Raw genomic sequence first — 27,201 nt, forward strand, 5'->3', positions numbered from 1 at the left:
TGCACTTGATCTAGCCACAACATTCTGCTTCTTACTACGCCATGTGACTAGGTTTCCTCCCAAGAATGTACAGTAACCTGAGGTTGATTTTCTGTCTCCAACAGACCCAGCCCAATCAGCATCAGTGTAGGCTTCAATTTCAAGTCTGCTGTTTTTTCTGAATAAAATTCATTTCCCTGGGCAAGTCTTCAAGTATCTGAGGATTCTTTCCACTGCTCTCATATGAGGGGTCTTTGGTGAGTGCATGAATTGACTGACAACATGCACTGCATAGGCAATGTCTGGCCGAGTAAGGGATAAGTATATCAGTTTTCCTACCAACTTTTGGTACCTTTCCTTATCACAGTATTCCTCACCCATTGATTCTTGTAATCCATGGCTTGGTTCTATTGGAGTGTCTGCTGGCCTGCACCCCATCATGCCTGTTTCCTCTAGGAGATCTAGCACATACTTTCTTTGACATATGTAGATTCCTTCTCTTGATCTAACAGCTTCAATTCCAAGAAAGTATCTCAGATTTCCCAGGTCTTTGATCTCAAATTCTGAAGCTAAGAACTCCTTCAGCCTCTTCATCTCTCTCACATCATTTCCAGTAATCACCATATCATCCACATACACAATGAGTGCTGTAAGTTTGTCATCCTGTCTCCTTGTAAACAATGTATGATCTGCACTGCTCTGAGTGTACCCTACTTTCTTCATGGCCAAACAAAGTCTCTCAAACCATGCCCGGGGAGATTGCTTCAAACCATATAATGCTTTCCTTAGTTTACATACCTTCTTTCCAACATCATATCCAGGTGGGGGTTCCATGAATACCTCTTCATGAAGATCACCATTTAGGAAGGCATTCTTCACATCTAGCTGATGAAGTTCCCAAGAGAATTTTGCTGCTAGTGACAGTAGAACCCTGATTGTGTTGAGCTTTGCTACTGGGGCAAAGGTTTCCTTGTAGCCAATTCCTTCCTTTTGTGTAAACCCCTTTGCCACGAGTCTGGCCTTGTACCTCTCAACTGACCCATCTTCCCTGTGCTTTACTGTGAATACCCACTTGCACCCAACATTGCCTTTCCCTTCTGGCAGGTCCACCAATTCCCATGTCCTTGCTTTCATTAGGGCTTTCATCTCCTCATTCATGGCTTCTTTCCACCTTGGATCAGATGCCGCCTCTGAATACCTGGAAGGGACACATACAGAGGAAAGAGCAGACACAAAGGAATGATAGGCAGGGGATAAGTGTGAGTAAAAAACATAATCGGCTATGGGATGCCGAGTGGTACAAGAACGAACAGGCTTACAGAGAGCAATAGGAAGATCCAAATCTGAATTGAGTGAATCAGAATTACCTTGGATTGCAGAGACAGATTGATCTGAGTTCAACTGGTTGCAATCATGAGGTTGAGGGGCCTTCTTCCTTCTACTGTATGTAAGTATCTCTTTCTCTTGTTTACTGGAACCTTCAGAAGTATCAGCCAAATCTGGAGAAGCAACTGGCATAGTGGAAGTCTCACTAGGTTGACCCGGAATGTTATAGCTAGTAGTAGTGGAAGGTGCTGAAATGGGAACAAAAAAGAAGGGAGAATGAGAATCCTCTTCCAACCCACTACTCTCCCCCTGAAGAGGATTCTGAGAAGACCCGAAATAGGGTTGAAACTCAAAAAAGACTACATCCCTGGTGACATATTTTTTCTTGGAGACAGGATCATAACACTTATACCCCTTCTGCGTAGGAGAGTACCCCAAAAATATTCCCTTTGTAGCCTTAGGATCCAGCTTGGTCTTCTTTGGATCTTTCACATGTATGAAGCATGTACAACCAAAAACCCACGGGGGAAGAGGAAATTCTGGAAGAGTGGGACACAAAACAGAGAAAGGGGTCTTCATACCCAGTACCTTAGATGGCATCCGATTTATCAGGTATGATGCAGTGAGAACAGCTTGAGACCAATATTGCTTGGGCACATTGTGCTGGAAAAGAAGGGCTCTAGCTGTCTCCAATAGATGTCTGTTCTTGCGCTCAGCGACCCCATTTTGCTGAGGGGTGTAAGCACACGATGATTGATGTAACATGCCTGCATCTTCCATGAATGAGTTCAGGGATCTTTCAAAGTATTCAGCTGCATTGTCTAAACGGAATTGCTTGATCTTTTTATCAAATTGTGTTTCAACCATCTTGCAAAACATCATAGTTATCCGGGGAACTTCTTCACGTCCTTTCAACAGATAAATCCAAGTGCACCGAGAATAATGGTCAATAAAACTGATGAAGTAACGGAAGCCATCAATGGAAACAATGGGTGAAGGACCCCAAACATCAGAATGAACCAAGTCAAAAGGGGCTTGAATTTCATTACTAGAAATTGGATACATTGATCTACATTGTTTTGACATTTGACACATCACAAATTAAACTCTGACTCGAAATGCCCTTACATAATTCGGGAAACAACATTGCTAAGGAAGAAAAGGACAAATGACCTAGCCTAGCATGCCACAAGTGCAGCCTAGCTATTGACTCCACACTCTCCGGACTAGTAGTAGAAGCTTGCATGGCTGAGCTGACATCTTCATCAAAGTAGTAGAGGCCCCCATACTCATGACCACTCCCAATCGTTCTCCTCGTCAATCTGTCCTGGAAGACACAATGAGAAGGAAAGAAAGTTATACTGCAGTTCAAGTTTTTTGTAAGCTTTGAAACAGACAACAGATTTGAGGTAAGACTAGGAACATGTAGGACTGATTTAAGAGAGAGATCCTTGCTTAGGTCAACCACCCCCTTTCCAGAGATGGTGGAGAGGGACCCATCAGCTACTCTCATTTTATCCTGGCCAGACAACAAATGATATGTGGAGAATAAGGAGGACATATGTGTCATATGGTCAGTGGCTCCGGAATCAATCACCCAAGAGGTAGAATTAATGGAACTAGATGCACTAAATGCAGAGGCTGTACCTGATTTGGCAAGAGAGGTGGAAGCTAAAGAATTGTTCTTCAGACGGGCTAATGCCCGACTGAGAACCTCTACCTCACTAGCTGTGAAGCCCAAAGTACTTGGTCCAGAGGAGTTGGCAGCCTGCCTTGCGGTGGAAGATGACACTGTCTGAATACTCTGTGAGTTGTCACTACTGTTGTTGGTGGCAAGATTCCCACTTCCTGTGTGGCCCTTCTGTTGCCTTTTGTCCTTTCTCAGAGCAGCTGGCTTCAGATGAGGGTACAGGACCCAACATTTCTCCTTTGTGTGTTTCTCACCACCACAATGTGTACACTTGAGGAACTTCTTGTCTGAAAATCTATTCCCCTTAGTGGAGACTAAGGCTGAATGTTCTCCAGGTTGTTCTGTTGACTGTGCCTAGGAGTCAACTTGCATCTCCTTTCTCCTTACTTCTTCATTCCTCACCAGGTAGTAGACATGGTGAAGCTCTGGTAATTCATCTCTTCCTAGAATCTGTGACCTTATATACCTTCATATACAGGGTCAAGACCCGCCAGAAACTTGAAGACTCTGCCCTCCTCAATCTGCTTATCATGCCTCCCCTTATCATTAGCATTTTCCCAATCCAAAATCAAATGGTGGTCAAGCTCTTCCCAGAGGCCTTCCAGTGTTGCAAAGTAGGTTGCCACAGACATGTCTCCTTGCCTTAGGACTGCAATGTCTTGGTTCAGCCTGTAAATTCTAGCATTGTTCTTTTTCTGGCCATATGTCTTCGATACTTTCTCCCAAATTTTAGCAGCTGTGGGGAAGTGATGAACAGTTCTGGCCACCCTAGGAGTCATAGAGGCCAGCAACCAAGACATGACTGTGGCATTTTCCATACGCCACACGGTGTATTCAGGACTGCCAATTTCTGGTTGTTTCTTGTCTCCATCTAAATAGCCTGTGAGGTCACGAGAGGTAATGAACAGCATTGCTGAGACAGACCACTCTCTGAAGTTATACTCATCTAGCAGCACACTTGTAATCTGCAAGCTATGCAGATTAGGGTTTTCCAGGTTTGAAGACCTTGTAGGTGATTCTGTTTAGGACTGGCCAAAGTGGTCACAGTGTTCACCGTGCTGGTAGAAGTGTTCACAGTTCGGGTACTGTGCAGTGCTGTTTAGGACTGGCCGAAGTAGCAAGTACAGGGCTGTAACTGAACCAGTTCACAGTGCTAGTAACTGAAGTTACTTCAGTTAGGGCTTGTTGTGCAACTTGAAGTAACTGTGCAGTGCAGTAACTGAAGTTCACAAAGTAGGACTGATAACCGACCTGAAGAGAATCTGTAACTGAAGTTACCACAGTTCTGCCCAAGTCTTGCTGGGGCACGAAGCTGCAACTATAGAGAAGGCTAAGTCTTTACCACTTGTTCTGTGCAAGTCTTGCTGGAGCACGAAGCTGCAACTGTAGAGGAAGCTCTCCCTCTTTCGGCTAGTGCTAGGACTGCTGAAAACAGTCCTCAACTAGGTCTGTCCTATACAGACCTCTCTTAGTAGCCCAATAGCTACTATTTGCTGGAGATAATCTAGTAGGACATCTACTTCTGGGTCTTACTTCTCTTGAGTCCTACAACCAAGAGAAACCCTAGGTTCGAACTTGCTTTACTCTCTTACACTCCTAGGTCTTCACTGCAGCAACCCAGAAAAGGAAAAGAGAAGATGAAAAGACAGCAAGAGAAGAGAGTGCGCCTGCTGAAACCAGGAAGGAGCTAATGCTCTGATACCATGTAATCTGAAGTGCTATACTTGAAGTAGCAAGGAAGAAAAGAGAATGACAGAAAAGAAGAGAATGTCGAACTGTACTAGCCAGTCGACCAGTTCTTTATTTATAGATGAATATAGTACAAGGTACAAGAAATTACTGGGATGCCCCTGATTAGTGATGGGACACCCAGATGACTTAAACATTAAACAAGATTAGGCCCATTAACACAAGCCCAGTTACAAGATAAGTTAAACATAAGAATGGGCTAATAAGAACTCTTATCAGCCGAACATAACTCTAATATTCTAACAAAAACAACTAAAGAAATTTGGGATGTTGTGAAAGAAACCTACTCTCAAGGGGAGAAACAGGGTCTCTGTTTACTTCTCAACCCTAAAATTCCTATGGCATGAGATTGACCACCCTGAGACAATTGAATGGGAGATTCAAAAAGATGCACAGACTTACAGAAAGCAGATTGAAACTAACAGAGTATTTGAGTTCTTGGCTGGTCTAAATTCTGAATATGATATTGTAAGACAACAACTATTGACAAGAGAAAGTATGACTCTATCTCAAGTCTATTCCCTAGTGCACAGTGAAGAAACTAGGAGAAAGGTTATGTTACAGCAGAAGCCTTTCGAATCTGCCCTGGCAGCAGTTAAACCCAAGCCAAGGGGAGATAAGGAAAGGGATATGAAGAAAGAGGCTAAAAAGGACCTAGTATGTGAACATTGCAAGAAACCTAAACACACCAAAGAGACTTGTTGGAAGTTGCATCCACATCTAGTTCCGGCAAAACTCGGAAACAAAAAGGGTAATGCCAATATGGCTGTCAACACTGATAGTGCAGCCTCAACGGCTTCAAGAGGAGCTCCTCTTGATACCCTAGCTGCTCTGACACAATTAGAAAGTGAAGTCAGTAATTTAGTACCATCTCCTCAGCCATCATCAGCTCCTTCAACCTCATCTTCAGGTCCAGGTAATACAGAACATTATTGGATAATAGATTCAGGAGCATTTGACCATATGACTGGCTTGCCATCACTATTCTCTACCTATCATTTATCTTCTGGTAAAGACAAAGTGTCCATTGCTAATAGATCCCTTGTTCCTATTTCTGGCAAAGGAGACATCAAGTTGTCTGATGCAATCTCACTATCCTCTGTCCTGCATGTTCCTAAGCTTAACACTAACTTGCTCTCGATTCTTAACATTACAAAAGGCCAGAATTGTTCAATAACCTTTTTTTCCTGATCGATGTGTGTTTTCAGGATCTGGAAACAAGGAAGGTGATTGGGACTGGCCGTGAGACAAATGGAATCTATCTACTTAGAGGAAGTGCTCATCAGGAAGATAGTGAAACTAAGAAATCCTTTGTTTCTCAGTCTGTTGATTAGGTGATGCTTTGGCATAATAGATTGGACCATTTATCCTTTCAGGCTTTGAAAAGTTTGTTTCCCAGTATATTTGAATTTTTTCAGATGACTAGTTTGAAATGTGAAAGTTATGAGCTTGCAAAACATTGTAGGACTACCTATTCATTAAGTAATAATAAAAGCAATATTCTTTTTGAAATTGTGCACACTGATGTTTGGGGACCCTATCATACCACTACCATGGGGGGTACAGATATTTCCTATTATTTGTTGATGATTACACTTGATTTTCTTGGGTTTACCTTATGTGTTCTCGAGATGAGGTTCCAGCATTAACCCGGATCTTTCATCAAATGATTTTAACCCAATTTGGGGTCAAAATTAAAATTTTTAGATCAGATAATGCAAAAGAATATTTTGCAAACCCATTAGCCTCCTATGATCATGGGATTATCCATCAGAATACCTGCCCACATACACCACAGCAGAATGGGGTTGCTAAAAGAAAGAATAGACGCATATTGGAGGTACTAGAGGCATTATGTTTACCTCAAATGTGCCTATACGTTTCTGGGGGGATGTTGTTCTTACAGTTGTTTATCTCATCAATTGGATTCCCTCACGGGTTCTTGACATGAAAACTCCATTTACCCTTTTATACCCTGATAAAGAATTGTTTACCATTCCCCTCAAAACCTTTGGGTGCACTTGTTTCGTTCAAATCCTAGGCCCTCATCATTCCAAATTTGATCCCAAGGCCTCCAAATGTATTTTCCTTGGTTATGCCCAAACTCAAAAGGATATTGTTGTTCTGAACTGACTTCTAGAAAAAGATTTGTCTCAATGGACGTCACCTTCTTCGAGGATAAACCCTATTATCCAAGGGTTTTTCCTCAGGGGGAGAATAGTGAAGCCGGGAGTAGCTCATCGGAAGTTCCTTTTCCAATCCCATTAAGTGAAGAAGGATGTAATGGGGAAGGATGTCAAAGGTGCAAGGATGTGAAAGTCTATCACAGACAATGGAGACAGGTCGATTTTGGACATCAGCAGTGCAGGCCAGTCTCAGTCCCCACTACAGATCCAGATCCCGGTACCACAGTAGCTCCAGTTCCTTCTACAGATCTAAATCCAGGTACCACAGTAGCCCCAGTTCCTTCTGCAGATCCAGATCTAGGTACCACAGTAGCTCCAGTTCCTTCTGTAGATCCATATCTAGGTACCACAGATACTACAGATGAGAGACATTCAACCATGGAGCCTTCACCTTCATTCAGTGACCTTGATCTCCCCATAGCAGTCCGTAAAGACAAATGCCATTGCACCACAGCTCATTGCATTTCTCGATTCCTATCCTATGATCATTTATCTCCCTCCTACAAGTCTTTTCTCGCATCCATTGCTGATATTCCCATTCCCAGAACAATACAGAAAGCATTGGAAGTACCAGAATGGAAAGATGCAATAAAAGTAGAAATGGATGCCCTCATCAGAAATAATACCTGGGAGATAGTTGATCAACCCAAAGGAAAGAAATCGGTTGGATGTAGATGGGTATTTATAGTGAAACATAATGTTGATGGTTCTGTTGAAAGGTATAAGGCCCGATTAGTTGCAAAAGGATTTACTCAGACATATGGTATTGACTACTTAGAAACTTTTGCACCAGTAGCAAAGATGACCACTATCAGAGTACTATTATCTCTTGCAGCTAGTTATTCTTGGCTATTGTATCAGATGGATGTTAAAAACGCCTTTCTCAATGGAGACTTGCAGGAAGAAGTTTACATGCAATTGCCTCCAGGATTTTATGGTACGGAGACAGGAAAGGTTTGTCAGTTGAACAAAGCTCTATATGGACTAAAACAGTCCCCCAAAGCATGGTTTGGCATATTCAGACGAGCCCTTGATAGGTTCGAATATGTGCAGGCTCAGTCAGATCACACCTTGTTTTAAGAGAGTGGGTTCCTCCGTAACCTTGCTTGCCGTGTACGTGGGCGATATTGTAGTAACCGGGAGTGATACTAGTGAAATTGAGTCTCTTAAGGAACTCCATCAAGAGTTTGAGGTAAAAGATCTGGGGGAACTACGATACTTCTTGGGCATTAAGGTAGCTAGATCCAAGCATGGGATTTTTGTCTCTTAATGAAAGTATGTTCTTGATTTGTTATAAGAAACAGGAAAGTTGGGAGTTAAACCTGCGGACACACCTATTGAACAGAACCACAAGATTAGTGTAGAGGGTGGAGAGCCTATTGAAGATAAAGCTATGTTTCAACGGTTAGTTGGAAAGCTAATCTATCTTTGGCTCACAAGACCTGACATCAGTTATGCAGTCAGTGTATTTAGTCAGTATATGCACTCTCCTAGAACTACTCACCTCCTTGCGGTTGAAAGGATATTAGCATATTTGAAGAGGTTCCTAGGAAGAGTAAGAAACAAAGTGTTGTTTATCGTTCAAGTGCTGAAGCTGAATATAGGTCCATGGTAAATGGTGTGGCTGAGATTCTATGGTTGAGATCATTACTTGAGGAATTGGGCATTGTTTATGAGAAACCCCTAATGTTGTACTGTGATAATCAGGCTGCCATCATATAGCCCATAATCCAGTACAACACGACAGAACTAAGCATATCGAAGTGGACTGGCATTTTATTAGAGAAAGGGTTACATCTCAGGAAGTATGCCTTCCCTACATCACCTCCGACATGCAGTTTGCAAACATTCTCACCAAGGCTGTTTCAAGAAAGAAGTTAGAAGAAGATCTATGCAAGTTGGGAATGACAAATATCTACTACCCAACTTGAGGGGGGTGTAGGAAACTATGGACCCCACATTAAGAGTAGTCATGTAACACCCTGAGATGTACTTTCTCCCACGAGTGCTCCTTCTCTATCTCTCTTCTTCTCTTCTTCTCTCTTTCTTCTTCTCTTTTATTTTCTGTTCAAAACCTAAAGAGTCTCTGTAGTCTTGTACGACTACTGTTAGAATGAAACCTGGAGCTCTGATACCATGTAAGGGTTTTCAGGAGAGAGGGTATCGAACCATTATATCTCATTGTTGATCCAAGTAATATCTGCTTCTACTATGGTGATGGAGCTTACAATAATAACTATCATCTTATGCCGTGCTACAACCTAATGAGGGGCTGTTTTATCTCTTCATGTATTTTTCTTAAACCCTCATATAGATGATAGTGCAGGGCTGGAGAATACTGCCCATTTCTCTTAAACCTTGGTTGAAATTGGTTGAAAGTACTCTCAAAGTACCCCCATTGTTAGAAATACTTGAATCTGTTCCATACTAAGTACCATTTAATAAAACTAGCAAATAATATTTGGTACCCTATTCCTTAATCAAGTACTTTAATTATTAGGATAAAAAGGAATTCTTTAATGTTTAGACTCATGCAACTCACATTGAAGACTAGAGGAAGGAGTAGACACAAACAACTTAAAAAACATAAGTCTTAAATATTGCAACCAGGAAACCCACAAGAAAATATTGCTTTTATTTTGACTCTGATTGGGATGAGCAGTTGAACTACCACAAAAAGTAGAGCTGATTGATTGAAGTGCGGGGTCCAATATGTAAAAGCCATCAGCTTCTTTCTCATAGCCAATCATCATCCCTGATGCCAGATCCTAAAGGACAATGATCCTGAAAGATACTAATGGATGATAGGTTAATAGAGAAATCAGGAAAATGAAAAAAATGGATAATGCTAATAGATCATAGATCCTAATGTTTCCATTCCCTACAATAGTAAAAAGGGATCAGTTAGCAATTTTAACCTTATCCCTACTAGAAAGTACACTTATGTAGAAAACAAGGACAAATGGGTCATATGATTGGAGGCTCCATAATCAATGGCTCAAGTAGGAGTGGATGAATTGAAAATCTCTTGATTAGTAGAAAAAAGTTTACTTAAATGGCTGAAAGAGATAAAAGTTATAGAATTACCCCCTTTTGAAGTTCCAATTAAGGCATTGACTTACTGAACTTGACCATCTCTTCACTACTTTTTAAGAACTAGTATGAACTAGTGTTGGCTGTATTACCACTAGCTACACCTCTCTTGACCCCTTTGTCTCATTGCCAGAAGATGCAACGTGAGCATTATTTCTCTGATGTTTTCCCTTCCCAAATGCAAACCAATCAAATAGCTAGAAACTTGTTTTCAATCCCACATCTGTAGTGCTCTGATACCATGCCAATCAAGTATGTACAATTTGAAGGTCTATGTGAAAAGTGTAAACAAAATATAAAAAGTAATAAATAATTCTACATAATGCAATAGTACTTCACCATATAAAATGGTACCATGCATCTCTTCCTCATCTACACTAGTAGTTTCTCTTCATGTTACCTCTATTTATATGAGATCATATAAGTTAATAACTAAGACATTTTAAATGACCAAAAGAGTTCTGATTTGGAAGCAATGCTTCATGCAGCCAGCGGTTTATTGGTGCTATTAATGGGTTTCTGGTTTTCGGTATCATAATTTCTTTCACAGCTCTTGTGGTAATTCTCCTACCCAGAAGCATCTCTTAGTTTTAGTTATAATTCTTCCTAGCAAAGATAGATTCCAAGCATCCATCATTTGTCTAACCACCAAAATTTATAATTACTAACAATGAATTTTTGTGGTATGCCATTGTGTTCTAGAATTCAACCAAGTATTGCTTACTTATTGTCATAAAGTCTCAAAAAGGTACCTACTAAAGAAGAAAGAACTCAAAGACTAAAAGTGAAAAAGAAGAGAAGAGAAAAGGAAAGAATCGATAGGAGAAAAAACTAGTCTCACCTATTTTCCAATTTTTTTTTTCTGTTGGGGATATGGTTACATATTGAAATACTAAATTACCCCTACCCTAGAATAATGAGACAAAACTACCTTTCCACCTAATATCTTTGTGTTTTCCACTACTTCTAACACTTTCACTCAAGTTGGATCATATATATCATATAATTCTAGCATCTTATTAATTTAACCCACTCTATTCCAACTTAGGCTTTTAGTAAACTGTTTTCCACCTAGAACCAGTAGGAAGGAGAGGAGAGGAGAAGAGAATAAAGGAGAAGAGAAGAGTGACAATGGAGAGCCAAGAAACTTGGGCTGGTGGTGCCTTGTTTAATATTTATAGTAGGGTGACATAATAAAAGGTGGAAGTACAATAGTACCCCTGAGTGTCACACTCTAACATAAAAATGAGAAGTAAAAATCAGAAAAACAGTAAACTAACAACATTCCCCCTCGAGTTGGATTGTATATGTCAGTCATGCCCAACTTGTCACATAATTCATTGTGCCACAATCATTGGAGCCCCTTTATGAGAACATCAGTAAGTTGCTCCTTTGAACTCACATAAGGAGTGCAAACTTCACCCTTCTCAAGCTTCTCCCTTATAAAATGCTTGTCCACCTCAATATGATTTCTTCTATCATGGAAGATAGGATTAGTTTCAATGCTTATGGATGCCTTATTGTCATGGTAAAGAGACATAGGGTTGTCAATATTAAATCGTAGTTCTCCCAACAAGTTATTTATCCAAAGCACATGAGCCACCCCATGTGCCATAGCACTCGACCTTGCATTGACACTTTACTTCTTACTCCTCGTAACTAGGTTTCCACCTACAAAAGTACAATAACCCTCTGGTAGATTTCTTGTCATCAATAACACCTACCCAATCTGCATCTATAAAACCTTCTACCTTCAAGTGATTGTGCTTTCTGAACAACAAACCAATCCTTGGATACTTCTTCAAATACCTAAGAACCCTTTTAGTAGCTTCCAAGTCAGGTATTCTAGGGGGATGCATAAACTGACTTAAGACTTGTATAGCGTAAGCAGTGCCAAGGCGTGCAATAGATAAGTACAATAATCTTCCTACTAACCTTTGAAACTGTTTTACACCCTTTAAAGGTTCTCTTCACAATCACTGAGCCTGTGATTAACATCAATATGGGTATCAGTTGGTTTTATGCCTAGTTATCTTGTGTTTTATAAGAGATCCAGGATGTATTTCCTTTGAGAAACAAAGATACTATCAGTACTACAACCTTTTCCTAACACCTCTTGAGAAAGAGAGTGTGATTAGATCAGAATTGTTTGAACCCTACTTGCTGAATCCCCATATGAAACCTGCTAAACCATTCTCTAGGAGATTGTTTCAAGACATACAGGGACTTCTTCAATCTACACACCATTCTCTAGGAGATTGTTTCAAGACATACAGGGACTTCTTCAATCTACACACCTTGCCTTTGTTGCCTCTAGGAGATTGTTTCTAGATCACTATTTAAGAATGCTTTTTTTATATCAAGTTGTTGCAACTCCTAGTGCATATTAGTGGTTAATGAAAAATGGACCTGAATAGAATTCATCTTAACTACCGGTGCAAATGCCTTAGCATAATCAATACCATAAACCTAGGTGTACCCTTTTGCCACCAACCTTGCCTTCCATTTTTTCACTATCCCATCTTTGTGCTTCAATGAAAACAGCTATTTACACCCTACTTGGTATTTCCTTTTTAGAAGATCCACCAACTCTCAAGTATTATTCTTATGGAGGGAATTAATCTCCTTCATAGCATTTGTAGGATGGGCCTCAACATTATTTTTGGGTACATGGATACTATCAACGAAAAACAAAAAGGCATGATAAGAGGGTGAAGTATGGTCATATGACATGTAATGGGCAATGGGATGTCTTTCAGTACATGACCTGACACCCTTTCTCTAGGCAATGTAAATGTCAAGGTCATCTATACAACCATCAATTGAATTAGGAACAAAAGAATCAACAGGAATAAGAATACTTGGTTAAGGTGTACTTACCTCTTGGAATTTTGACGGTATTGGTTGCATAATATCTAGGAGCTCCACATCCTTGGAACCTTGCTAATCTTTAAGACGGAAGATGGACCTGCTTCTCCTCCACACAACTACTACTCTCCCCCTGAGGAGGAAGGTAGAAGGGCTCAGACTCAAAGAAGGAAACATCCATAGAGACAAGATACTTGTGAGTGATTGGATCAAAACAACAATACAGGACGGAAGGATCTGGGAAGACGAAGTTGCTTCTCCTTCACACAACTAGTACTTTCCCCTAAGGAGAAGCATGGTAGAAGGGCTTAGAGTCAAAGAAGGAAATGCCCATATAGACAAGATACTTTTGGGTGATTGGATTAAAACAACGATACAGGATGGAAGGATCTGGGAAGACGGACTTGTTTCTCCACACAACTACTACTCTCCCCCTGAGGAGAAGTGGGGTAGAAGGGCTCAGACTCAAAGAAGAAAACATCCATAAAGACAAGATATTTGTGAGTGATTGGATCAAAACAACGATATGGAATGGAAGGTGTTGTGGGACTTAACAGTGTCCTGTGCTTCTTTGTTTTAAGTTACTCCATCTCTTACTAATGGGGGGGTAAAGTTGTAATCTTATGTTTTTTAATGCTTCTCTAATATAAGTATCAGTCTAGGAGATTAGTTTATAGTCCAACTAAGCTTGTTTGCAAAGTGCGGTAGTCAACTATTAGCAACATGCTATTGTTTTGAGTGAGTTCATAATGTCTTCCAGCATTAGTGAGGTATCCTCTAGAGGTTCTTCGACTGTTGGCAATGTTATTCACCTTGGAAACCCTATGGTACAGATAATTAATGTGAAGCTAGATAAAAACAACTATAGGGAATGGGCCATTTCAACAAGATGGTCCACAGTGAGTCATTGACTACAAGAATACATTGATGGGAAGATTAAGGAGACTTAGGAAGATGAACCAAGTTATAGGACTTGGTGCAGGGAAAATGCAACCGTGATGTCATGGTTGATGACTTCTATGACTCCCAAAATTGCAAGGACTGTTCAGCATTATACAACAGCCCACAAGATTTGGGAAAAACTATACAACACCATGGTCAAAAGAAAAATATAGCAAGGATTTACAAGCTGAATCAAGACATCTTTAGTTTGACTCAAGGGGACATGACTGTAGAAACTTATTTTTCTACATTAAAAGGCTTATGGGAAGAGCTTGATCACCATTTAGTCCTTGAGTAGGACATCACCAATGACAAAGAAAGGCATGACAAGCAAATTTAAGGAGGAAGAATATTCTAGTTTCTAGCCTGTTTGACCACTCGTATGAAAGCATTACAACTCAAATTTTAGGTAGAGATGAACTTCCAGGTTTGCATCATATGTTTTGCCTGATTAGGAATGAGGAGATGAGGAGGAAAGAAATTGGAATTGGTGTTCCACTTCAACCTTGTGAGCAGTCTGCATTTGTCAGGCTATGGCTTGGTTGAAACAATCATCCATTACTTCCTTCTCATTTGCAAAGACAAGTATAACATCTGCCCTTAGTGTTATTCAGTCCTCTTCATCAAACTCTTGGGTTGTTGACTCAGGAGCCTCTGAGCACATGACAAATTCATCTTCTTTATTCACTTCTTACCATATCTCATATGGGAATGATAAGGTAAAGATTGCTGATGGCTCTCTTTCCACTATTTTTGGAAAGGGGGTGTTGTCAATTGTTTATGTATTCAGATTTAGTACCATAAGGGTACTGTTGTAATTTCTCCTCTGTTTATATTGTTCGACTGTACTAGTATAAATTATAAAATCATTCTTTCGCCCCCCCTGTTCTGGAGGGCTTTCAGTCACTCAACTCATCTCTCTTCTCTCTTCTCCTCTCCTCTCTTCACTTGCTCTTGCTCAACATGGTATCAGAGCAAGTCGTCCAGGCCTGAAGGGTGGTGTCAAGCTAACTACTGTTGCATCCAGTGCTGTCTCCAATCGAACTCCTGATCTGGTGAAGTCAGTTCGACCTAGAAGTTACAGAGTCTTTTCGTCTTCCAGCCCAGAAATTGCTCCTCCTGTCTGCTCGACTGTAGAGAGACTATTGTTTGCAGTTCGTAGAGGGTGTTTTGTCTTCAGAAATTGCTCATCTTCTGTTTGAGGATTCATAGAAGGAGCTCTGGTTTACAGTCAAGGAGTTCTGGTTTACCATAAGGGAGACTATCATCCAAAACTAAAAGAGGTACTATTGTTTGCTGAACTGTTTGATGACTGTTCGGCTACCCTACTGTTGTCTGTTCGACTGATGAACTGATGAACTGTTTGATGCCTACTATTTGATACCTATTGTTTGTGGACTATCATCCTTGTCTGTTCGGATGCCTATTGTTTGCTGAACTGTTTGATGACTGTTCGGCTACCCTACTGTTGTCTGTTCGACTGATGAACTGATGAACTGTTTGATGCCTACTATTTGATACCTATTGTTTGTGGACTATCATCCTTGTCTGTTCGGATGCCTATTGTTTGCTGAACTGTTTGATGACTGTTCGGCTACCCTACTGTTGTCTGTTCGACTGATGAACTGTTCCGCTGCCCTACTGTTAAGCGACTGTATTCCTTAACACAGTAACTGTATTCAAACTTTTTTGTTGTTGGTATTGTGGACTGTTGATGGTCTGTTTTAGCCGACTAATTGTCTGCTCAACATTAATCTTATTAAGCCCTACTAAGTAGGTCATTCAGACCTGTTCTTGTACTACAACAGCAGTGTGCAGACTTGTTTCAGTGAAACCGTGTAGGTCAGAAGGACCTGTTTCAGTACTGCAACAGCAGTGTTCAGTTTGTTACTTGTTCTCAGTGAAGCTGTAGGTCAGAAGGACCTGTTCTTGTACTGCAACAGCAGTGCTCTTTCTTTTGTTCTCAGTGAAACCGGTGGTTAGAAGGACCTATCTCTGAAATAGTCTTGTACGGCTATGCCTTTTTTGGTTGTTGTTTCAACTTTTTATTCAGATATCATGGGCAGTGAAGATTCAGCCACGTCTGGAGTTTCCTCAAGGCTGAATGGAATGGGTGGGGGTGACCTATCCTTTCCCATGGCTGTTGTCCCTCTTGATGGTTTAAATTACCTGGAGTGGTCAAGAGGGATCAAATTATACATCACTGCAAGGGGGAAGATAGGCTATATTAATGGGAGGATAAAAGAACCATCCTCCGGGATTGCTGAATATGATAGGTGGAATCAAGAGAACAGTATTGTTATGTCCTAGCTCTTGGTGTCCATGCAACCTCAAATCAGGAAGAATTTCATTTGGGCTGAAACAGCGAATGAAATCTGGGAACAAGCAAAGTCTACATATTCAGAATTGCGACACTATGCCAAAATTTATCAACTGTAGGCAACATCTTCTACTTGTAGACAAGGGGAGAGGTGTTTATCGGTCTATTGCTCTGACTTAACATCTGTCTAGAAGGAGTTGGATCACTACCAGAGTGTGGATTGGAAGTGTGATGAGGATGTTAAGAAGTACAAACAGCTTGTCTCCCAGCAAAGGGTGTTTACATTCTTACATGGTCTGAATCCTATGTATGATTCTATTAGGGTTCAGATTCTCAGCTCTAAGAATCTCCCTTCTGTTCAAGAAGTCTATGCTCTTGTATAATCTGAAGAAAGCAGGAGAAATTTGATGAACAGCCCTGGTGGGGATGTTGTTGTGTTAGTTGCAAAAGGAGGTGTATCTACTGGTGTGGGATCTTCTTCCCGGAAAGGAGATCTCCAGAAAAAAACAGAAGATAAGGAAAAATTGTGGTGCACTCATTGCCAGAAACCCCAACACACCAAAGATACCTGTTGGGATCTTCATGGGAAACCAAAATGGGCTCAAGATCTGACTAAGAAGCAAGGTTCAGAGGTGAATAAGAAGTACGGACAGCAAAGTACAAAGAAACATCACATGGCCAACATGGCTACTCGGGAGAATCAGCCCCCCATTTCTACTGTAACTCAGACACATCTCACTGGACCTGACCCGAGGGAGGACATTATGAATTCCTTCCGTGACCATTTAGAGCTCTATGGTAGAGCAATTCGTCAGATGGATACTCCTCCCTCAACCTCATTTGCATCTACCTTAGGTAACCCTGCCACTGCTTTCCATGTTGCTTCTCACACCCCTGACTCTCCATGGATCATTGATTCTGGAGCATCAAAACATATGACTGGTACGTCCTCTTACTTTCAAACCTATCACCCTCTTTCTGGAAGAGACAAGGTGAGACTAGTCGATGGATCATACTCTTCCATAGCTAGTCAAGGAACTCTCTCTCTTCTTCTTGGCCTTACCCTTTCTGATGTTCTTCATGTTCCAAATTTTCCCATTAATTTGTTCTCTGTTAGTAGTGTTACTAATTCCTTGAATTGCTTAGTGACCTTTTTCCCTTCTCATTGTGTGATTCAAGATCGAGGATGATTGGTAAGGGTCGTATGGCTGATGGACTTTACATGCTGGAGAATAAGGCTGGTCTTCATGTTACAGAGTCTATGAGTCAGTCCTGTAAGAAAAAAGTCTATTTATAGCATTGTCGTCTTGGTCATTTGTCTTTTGAGTCTTTGAAAGTTGTATTCCCAGAATTGTTTAAGTCAATGTCTGTTTCTGATTTTTCTTGTCAAATGTGCCAGTTGAGTAAGCATTGTAGAACTCATTTTCTTCAAAGAAATAGTAAATCTGAATCTCCGTTTCACATTGTTCATTCTGATGTGTGGGGCCTTGTTACTTTACCATCTGAGAGTGGCTACAAGTATTTCATTACCCTCATTGATGATTATTCTAGATATACTTGGGTATACCTGATGCGAACTAGAGAAGAAGTACCAAAAATCATTCAAGATTTCCAGCGGATGGTCTTCACTCAATTTCAAACTGAAATCCAAATTTTCCAATCAGACAATGCAAAAGAATTTTTTCATAGTGACCTCACGGAATTTTTTGCTTCGCATGGTTCCCTTCACCGTAGCTCTTGTGCCCGCACACCACAACAAAATGGTGTGCCGAACGGAAGAACCGACATCTCCTTGAAGTGGCTCGAGGTTTACTACTTCATATGAATGTTCCCAAACGGTTTTGGCTTGAAGCTGTTTTTTGTTCCACTTACCTTATAAACCGTATGCCCTCTCGTCGGTTAGAGTACAAAACCCCACATCAACTTCTCTTTCCTAAGGCTCCCCTTCTTTCTATTCCTCCTCGTGTCTTTGGTTGCCGGTGTTTTGTCCAAAATCTGTCTCCCACCCGTGGGAAATTGGATTCTCGTGCTATCCCTTGCATATTTCTTGGTTACTCCTTCACTCAAAAGGGATACCGTTGTTTTGATCCTGTTTCTCGTAAATTCTATGTCTCCATGGATGTTTCTTTCTTTGAAGATGAGCCTTTCTATCCTGTTTCTCCTCAAGGGGAGTGTAGGCATGAGGAGAAACTGGTTCAGCTTCCCTCTCTCCCTAACCCTCCACCTTTTCGTGTTTTTTCTCGTCGTCGCAAAGGCCAACCAAATTCAAGAGTTGTAGAGAATCCGGAAGCTGTACCTCCAGTGCCACCAGACTCCTCGGGGGAGGATCATACTCACTCAGGTATTTTGGCTCCCAATGATGTCCTTGAATCTATTGAAAATGATTCCTCTACTGCTAATGATCTTGACCGTTCTATTGCTCATAGGAAGGGTGTTAGATTGTGCACCACTAAACATCCCATTTCCAACTTTGTCTCCTATGAGAACATTTCATCCTCATTCCGTGCCTTCCTTACCTCTATTGACAGTGTCCCTATCCCTAAGAATGTGGCAGAAGCTCTTTCAGTTCCTGAATGGACAAATGCCATGAGGGAAGAAATTAATGCCCTTCACAAAAATGGCACATGGGAACTTGTTGATCTTCCTAAGGGAAAGGTTCCAGTTGGATGTAAATGGGTGTTCACAGTCAAGCATAAGGCTGATGGAACAATGGAAAGGTATAAAGCTCGCTTAGTGGCAAAGGTATTTACTCAAGTGTATGGAGTTGATTATGTAGAAACTTTTGCCCCCGTTGCCAAGATGAATTCCATTAGAGTCCTTTTCTCTCTTGCGGCTAATCTGGATTGGGTTTTACACCAGCTGGACATCAAGAATGCATTCTTGAATGGTGACCTTGAAGAGGAAGTGTACATGATTAAACCTCCTGGTTTTCTAGCCCAAGGCAATGAACAGAAAGTGTGCAAGTTGAAGAAGTCCTTATACGGGCTGAAACAATCACCAAGAGCTTGGTTCCGCAGATTCCATGTGGTAGTTCAGTAGAAATGATACAGGCAATGTCAATCAGATCACACACTGTTTGTGAAAAAAGGAGAAGGTAAAATTGCTGCTCTAATTGTATATGTGGATGCCATAATTGTTACTGGTGATTGGGAGGATGAAATTCAGAAATTGAAACTTTTTCTTGCCACTCAGTTTGAAGTGAAGGATCTAGGACCTGCCAGATACTTCCTTGGAATTGAAGTTGCCCGATCAAAGAAGGGTATCTTCATTTCTCAAAGGAAATACTTCCTAGATTTACTTCAGGACACTGGAAAGATGGGGGTGAAGCCAGTTGACTCTCCCATTGACCCCAACCATAAAGCTGACAACTGCGGTGAATCGCTCAAGGATGTGAAACAGTTTCAGAGACTTGTAGGGAGATTGTTATACCTTTCTATGACTCGCCCAGACATATATGCTGTTGGTGTCCTCAGTCAGTTCATGCATACTCCTAGGTCTTCTTATCTTGAAGCAGTAGAGAGAATCCTCCGATATCTAAAGAAGTATCCGGGTACTGGTTTGTTGTTTCAAAAGCACGGACATTTGAAAGTTGAAGTTTATACAGATGCAGATTGGGCTGGATCCCAAAGTGACAGAAAGTCTACCAGTGGCTACTGCACCTTTATAGGAGGGAACCTTGTTACATGGAGGAGTAAAAAGCAAAATGTGGTAGCTAGATCCAGTGCTGAAGTTGAATATCGTGCTATGGCCCACAGGGTTGCTGAAGGCATGTGGATAAAGAATTTGTTGGGGGAGTTGGGTTTCCTAGTGACCAAACCTATAACTCTATTTTGTGATAACAAAGCAGCTATAAGCATTGCTGCCAATCCGGTGCTACATGATAGAACAAAGCACATCGAAGTTGACAAACATTTTATCAGAGAGAAAGTTATCACAGGCGAAGTGTGTACCCCCTATGTCACTTCTGAGAACCAGCTTGCAAACATCTTTACAAAGGGTTTAAACCTTTCCAGACATCATGATCTTTGTGACAAGTTGGGCATGATTGATATCTATGCTCCAACTTGAGGGGGAGTGTTGTCAGTTGTTTATGTATTCAGATTTAGTACCATAAGGGTACTGTTGTAATTTCTCCTCTGTTTATATTGTTCGACTGTACTAGTATAAATTATAAAATCATTCTTTCGACCCCCCTGTTCTGGAGGGCTTTCAGTCACTCGACTCATCTCTCTTCTCTCTTCTCCTCTCCTCTCTTCACTTGCTCTTGCTCAACAGGGGGCATTCAGCTAGCAAAGGGAATTCTTCTCAAATCCGCCCTACATCTTATAGATTTCACCACTAATTTACTTTCAGACTCAAAAAATAACCAAAACCCTAGATTGTGGTGTAACCTTTTTTTCCCACTCATTGTGTTTTCCAGGACCAGATGACGAGGAAAATGATTTGGAGTGGTCATGAAGCTGGTGGCCTTTACTACCTTGATGATAATACAAACTCTGCTTTGAAGGCTTCTACTAGTAGTAGCAGTAACAAGGAACCAAGCACAGTCCTTTTCACTTTCCATGCTAGATTAAGTCATGTCTTTTCCATTGTTGAAAGTTTTATTAGTAGAATTCTTTCAAAATGTGTCTATTGGAAGTCTATTTTGTGATGTGTGCTAGTTGGCAAAACATTGTAAGGCAAACCATTTGAGTTCTATTAGTAATGTTACTACCTTCTTTGAGTTCACTCTAATGTGTGGGGTCCTTCACCCAATGTTTCTATGGATTGCTATCGCTATTTTATTAGTTTCATTGATCACTTCTTGAGGTGTACATGGGTTTATCTTATGAAAGAATGTGAGGAAGTTCTTAGAATCACTAGGATATTTTGTAAGATGGTTGCAACTCAGTTTGGAAAGAAAGTTAAACAATTCAGGTTGGACAATGCAACTAAATACTTAAATAACACCTTGAACACATTCTTTGAAGATGATGGAACTTCACACAAATCCTCTTGTAGTTACACCCTAGAACAGAATGGGGTAGCAGAGAGGAAAAACAAACATCTCATGGAGAAAGCCCGTGCTTTATTGTTTCAACACAAGGTTTCCAAGAAGTATTGGTCTTATGTAGTACTTACTCCATCATATTTGATTAATAGGACACCATCCAGGATATTTGGATTGAAACCTCTTTTTTTGCCAACAAAAAGTCTTTGGTTGTGTCTGTTTTGTTCACGTTAAGGATCCTAAAAGAACCAAATTTGATCCAAGGGCAATTCAGGGGGTTTTCTTGTGTTATTCACCCACACAAAAGGGATACAATTGCTTTGATTTGTATACAGGGAGAAATTCATCACCAAAGATGTTACCTTTTGTGAGTCACAGTCTTTCTTTGAGTAGTCGATCAAGACTACAATCAGTCTTGAATTCAAAAGAAAAAGAAAGAAGAAATTTCAGAAGAGAAGAAGAGAGGGAGAAGAGAAAAGAAGCACACGAAGAGATTTTGAAAAGAGAGAGAGGGTTGATCAGTTGATCTGCCGACCCACTCTTAATATTTATATATGTTGACTAATTGTAAAAGGGCTAAATTGCCCTTATTGCTTACATGGCAAATAAACTAATAATAAAGCCGAAATGTGGTGCAACACCGTTTGCCTTTACGGACTACAATGGGGAGGTCAAGGTCATCCAAAGGAGGTAAAGTAGCAACAGTGGAAGGTATCTCAGTGGGACCTGGATCTGGATTCGCAGAAGGAACTGGGGCTGGCCTGGATTGCTGATGACCGAAATCAACCTGCCTCCACCGCCTGTGATAGACTCTGAAATCCTAACACCTCTGACAACCCTCCCCATTACATCCCCCATCACTCAATGGAACAGGTAAAGGAACTTCTGATGAGTTAACCCCACTCTCACTACTCTACCCCTGAGGAGAAACCCTAGGGTAATAGGGTACCTCCTCAAAGAAAGTAACATCCATCGAGACAAATCTCCTCCCTGAAGTAGGTTCATAGCAGCAATAACCCTTTTGAGTTTGTGTATAACCGAGAAAAATACATTTGGAGGCCTTAGGATCAAATTTGGAACGATGAGGTCCAAGAATCTGAACAAAGCAAGTGCAACCAAAGGTTTTAAGGGGAACAGTAAACAATTCTTTATCGGGGTATAGAAGGGTAAATGGAGGCTTCATGTCAAGAACCCGTGAAGGAATTTGATTAATGAGATACACTACTGTAAGAATAGCATCTCCTCAGAAACAAATAGGCACATTGGAGTTAAACATAATGCTTCTAGCCACCTCCAATATGTGCCTATTCTTCCTCTCAGCAACCCCATTCTGTTGTGGTGTATAAGGACAAGTACTCTGGTGAATAATCTTATGATCAAGCAAATAAGAGGCTAATGGGTTGGTAAAGTATTCTTTTACATTATCGGATCTGAAGATTTTGATTTTGACCCCAAACTGGGTTAAAATCATCTGATGAAAGATTTGGGTCAAAGCAGGAACCTCATCTCAAGAACGCATAAGGTAAACCCAAGAAAAACGGGTATAATCATCAACAAACAACAAGAAATATCTGTATCCCCCCATAGAAGTAATGTGATACGGGCCCCAAACGTCGGTATGCACAATATCAAAAGAATTACTACTTTTATTACTCAAGGAATAAGATGTTCTACAATGCTTTGCAAGCTCACAACTCTCACATCTCAAAATGGACATCTGAACAGACTTGAACAAATTTGGAAACAAACTCTTCAAAGACCGAAAGGATAAATGACCCAACCGATTATGCCAAAGCATAACCTGACTAAGAGATTGAGAAACAAAAGACTTCCTATCTTCACGATCTTCCCAATGAGAACTCTCTCCAAGAAGATAGATCCCATTCATCTCACGGCCAATCCCAATCACCTTCCTTGTCTCCAAGTCCTAAAAAGCACATCGGTCAGGGAAAAAAGTTACTGAACAATTCTGATGATTTGTAATACTACTGACTGAAAGCAAGTTAGTATTAAGCTTAGGAACATGCAGAACTGAAGATAAGGAAATGGTATTAGACAACTTGAAGTCTCCCTTGCCAGAAATGGGAACAAGGGAACCATCAGCAATGAACACTTTATCTCTACCAGAAGATAAGTGATAGGTAGAGAACAGTGATGGCAAGCTAGTCATATGGTCAGATGCACCTGAGTTTATTACCCAACAATGTTTAGTGTTACCTAGAACTGAAGCATGGTAAGCTGAGGCCCGAGTACCTGAATGAGCAAAGGCTGATGTGGGAGGAGCTGATGGTGGCTGAGATGATTGAGCTGAATTCCCAACTTCCTTTTCCAACTGAGTTAGGGCAGCCTGGACAGCAGCTAGGGTGTCTAGAGGCGTGCCTTTTGTTCTCGATGAAGATGTAGAGTCAGTATTAACAGCCATATGAGCATTACCCCTTTTGTTCCTCAGTTTTGCTGGGACTAGATGAGGGTGCAACTTCCAACATGTCTTTAGTATGCTTAGGTTTCTTGCAATGTTCACACACTAGATCCCGCTTATCTTCCTTCTTTATATCCCTCTCCGTATCACCCCTAGACTTAGGTTTAACTGCTGCCAAGGCTGGTTGGAAGGGCTGATGCTGCATCATAACCTTTCTCCTAGTCTCTTCACTTTGCACTAAGGAGTAGGCTTGAGATAAGGTCGCACTGTCCCTTGTTAGTATTTGTTGTCTCACGATATCATAGTCAGGATTCAAGCCAGCTAGGAATTCAAAAACTCTATTAGTTTCAACTTGCTTTCTATGAGTCTGTTGCATCTAGGAATTCAATAACTCTATTAGTTTCAACTTGCTTTCTATGAGTCTGTTGCATCTAGGAATTCAAAAACTCTATGAGTCTATTAGTTTCAACTTGCTTTCTATGTCATAACCAAATAGTTCTCCTAAACCCATTTGGTATAAGTTTGGTCCTCCTTAGTTGGTTCTTTCACATCTCCCAACAAGTAGCTGAGTTTTCCTCTACCCCCAATGGCCATCATAGTCGATTGAGCCCATTCTAAGTAATTTGATCCATCAAACTTCACAGTTGTAATCTGAAATGCATTTTCAGACATGTTACCAACATTGCTAGTCCCAAAAACACCTTCCCCCTGATTCTTGAACTCCATTCTTGGTCAATAATTAATAATAAAAAACCTTTTAAACCACTGTAATAGAAAACAGCACCCAAACAACTGATAACAGCCGGCCTAGGTCTTCCAAAGAACAAAGAAAACAGAATTCTATACGAAACCAGTTTAAAAATCTGATCTGAAACCAACAACAGTTCTGAAATTTAGGGTTTTCTCTCAAAACCCTTGAGGAAAAAACACAGATTTTCCAGCCGCACCTCTCAGAATAGACCAGGATGATTTTTCCAAGGTTATTCTCAAGAAAAAACTTACTTCATGAAAGAAAATCTCTGGCTGCCACCTTCTGTCTGATGCAAAACCCTAATCTTGAGGATCCGAAGCCTTTTCTGATTTTTCCTGACTACTGGAACTCTCCCAGCCTTCTACAATCTTCTTAGTAGTAGCCGCACACTACTAGTAACCTCCAAGAATCAGCCGATCCTCCTTCTTTGTTGAAAAACTTCTAAACCTAGGAGATCAAGACTAACATAAGAGCTCCTAGATCGGCTCTGATACCAAGTAGTCGATCAAGACTACAATCAGTCTTGAATTCAAAAGAAAAAGAAAGAAGAAATTTCAGAAGAGAAGAAGAAGAGAGGGAGAAGAGAGAAGAAGCACACAGAGATTTTGAAAAGAGAGAGAAGGTTGATCAGTTGATCTGCCGACCCACTCTTAATATTTATATATGTTGACTAATTGTAAAAGGGCTGAATTGTCCTTATTGCTTACATGGCAAATAAACTAATAATAAAGCTGAAATAACAAGTTATAATAACTACCAACTAACACTGACATAACTAACAAAAGTATGCTGCCATACGAACACAGTGGGGACCACAGCAGTAGGGTCCACATCAGTGTTCTCTACACTTTGAACCTTCCCAGAATCCTCTTCAGGGGGGGGGGGATTGCGGGGTGGAAGAGGAGATTTCCTCAGAAGTTAATGCATTTGTATTGACTAGAACAATTCAGAAAACAAACATCTTATGGAAGCAAAGGATAAATGACCAAGATGACAATGCCAGAGATACATCTCATCTTTATTACTACTCTTTTGTAGACTCGATTGACTCAATAAATTGGTGCTTGTAGAAGAAGCAGACGCCACTGAATCCAAAATGTGGAGTCCATCTGTCATACGTTCCCTACCAATCATCCTCCTCAAAGTCAAATCCTGAAACACAGAAGAATTAGGAAGGAAAGTTTAAACCAACAGGAAGGGAGACAACTCCCTATCTAGAAATAGAAGAGAAAGAGCCATCAACAAGCTTTACTTTATCTTTTCCAGACAAAACATGATAAGAAGAGATTAAGAAGAAATGGTTGAAACATGAAAACCATTGGCATGAGTACCTGAGTTTGCTGCATAAGAAGTGGAGGGAGTAAGGGAAGTTTCTTCCAACTGTCTGAGAACATGCCCAAACTGCTCAAATCGATTACGTATGGTACTCAAAAGACCTTCCCTAGGTGTAGAGCCCGTAGATTGAACAGTGGAGGAGCTACCCTTACTTGGCTGTTGTTGGATCCCTTGATTTGGTGTAGTTGAAACAGTATTGGCTGCATTAGGTTTCTTACTTTACTTCTCTTGGAACTTTTTAGGTTTTCCATGTGAATCCCAACAAAAATCCTTAGTGTGTTGAGACCTTCTACAGTGGGTACACCATAATTTATCCTTACCAAAATTACTTCTTTTTTGCATATCACCTCTCTTGTTTTCACCCTTAGGAAAGCAACCTGCTCCCCCTCAGGAGGATTGATAGCTGTCCTCCTAATTTCCTCAGACTGAACCAAAGCAAAGACTTCTTCAAGACCTGATGGTTCCTTGCTGCCCAAAATTTGAACTCGAAGAGGTTCACAAATGGAATTCAGACCTGCCAAAAAAGCAAATACTCTTTCTTGAGAAAGTAATTTTCTATAAGCAGAAGCATCATCATTGTTTTTCCAGTCAATAGTCCTATAGTGGTCCAACTCCTTCCACATAGATGTGAGAGATTCTAGCAAAATGCACCGAATGGAAGAAACAAGCCAGGACATGATTAAATAGTTCTCTCGTTCCCACTTATCACAGCCAGCTCCCTCTGTAGTATGTCTCTTGGTCTTCCCAGTTAGATACCCCAACTTTCCCTTGGCTCCAACAAAGATTTTTATACTTTTAGACCACTCCAAGTAATTTAAACCATCAAGAAGGATGATGGAAACTGGGAAAGTAACATTCTCCATGCTGCTATTAGCACTACTTTGTCCTCCAAGAGGATTAGATGTGATTGAACTACCAGTTCAAATGGCTGAACAAATTGTTTACATCACACCATTAGGTCCCGAAACTGGTCACACAACTGATACATTTCTAGGAAACACACCAACAGATGAATAAAAGATAAAAAAAAAAAAAAGAGCTAAACCGAAGCTCAAACATCCACACAAACAACTCAGGAGGCTTCTAACACCAAGGAAACATTTTTTCAAACAGTTCAAGGGCAACAAACTTACCAGATTTCAAACTTGTTTACTAAATAAACTTGGTTGACTACTGCTGGTCTTCACACAGTTATCAAACACTTTTGACATGGAAAACACCCAAAAAACTCTTCCTTCGAAGGTCACAAAACCTTCCTACATGTGCTGAAAGGTGAAACACCACCCACAAACAAGAGACAACTGGTCCTATGACCAGAAAAAGAAAAGGAAAACACTGAAGAGATGATAGCCAATCAGTCCAAGAAGATTACAGAGCTGCACCCTTTAAGAAACCAGATTGCTGTAGAAGATGAGAAGAAAAAAAATGGTTTTCTATGACAGATTATGCTCTGATACCATGTAATCTCTCACAGATACCTCATGAGAAGAGAAGAAATAGAAGAGAAGAGAAGAAAAGAAGACAACAGGATGTTATATTAATAAATATAAAAG

General features: G+C 40.6%; 1 protein-coding gene across 3 annotated transcripts in view; it reads left to right on the forward strand.

The window, feature by feature from the left end:
• LOC104588783 (Tryptophan/tyrosine permease) overlaps positions 1 to 27,201 on the forward strand; it is a 114,807-nt gene that overhangs the window by 73,086 nt on the left and 14,520 nt on the right. For 2 of the 3 annotated variants that reach the window (XR_016083105.1, XM_088899381.1), the window contains exon 8: positions 10,512 to 10,581. The exons of the other annotated variant lie outside the window; for it this stretch is intronic. Coding sequence is in view for 1 of the 2 variants with exons in the window: in XM_088899381.1 (XP_088755507.1) it covers positions 10,512 to 10,581 (70 nt within the window). In the remaining variant the exon portion in view is untranslated. The remainder of the gene's footprint in view (positions 1 to 10,511; positions 10,582 to 27,201) is intronic. 3 annotated transcript variants of the gene reach the window in all.

The sequence above is a fragment of the Nelumbo nucifera genome, chromosome 2, assembly GCF_055504915.1.
Source record: "Nelumbo nucifera cultivar China Antique chromosome 2, China Antique-T2T, whole genome shotgun sequence".
NCBI classification, from domain to species: Eukaryota; Viridiplantae; Streptophyta; class Magnoliopsida; order Proteales; family Nelumbonaceae; genus Nelumbo; species Nelumbo nucifera.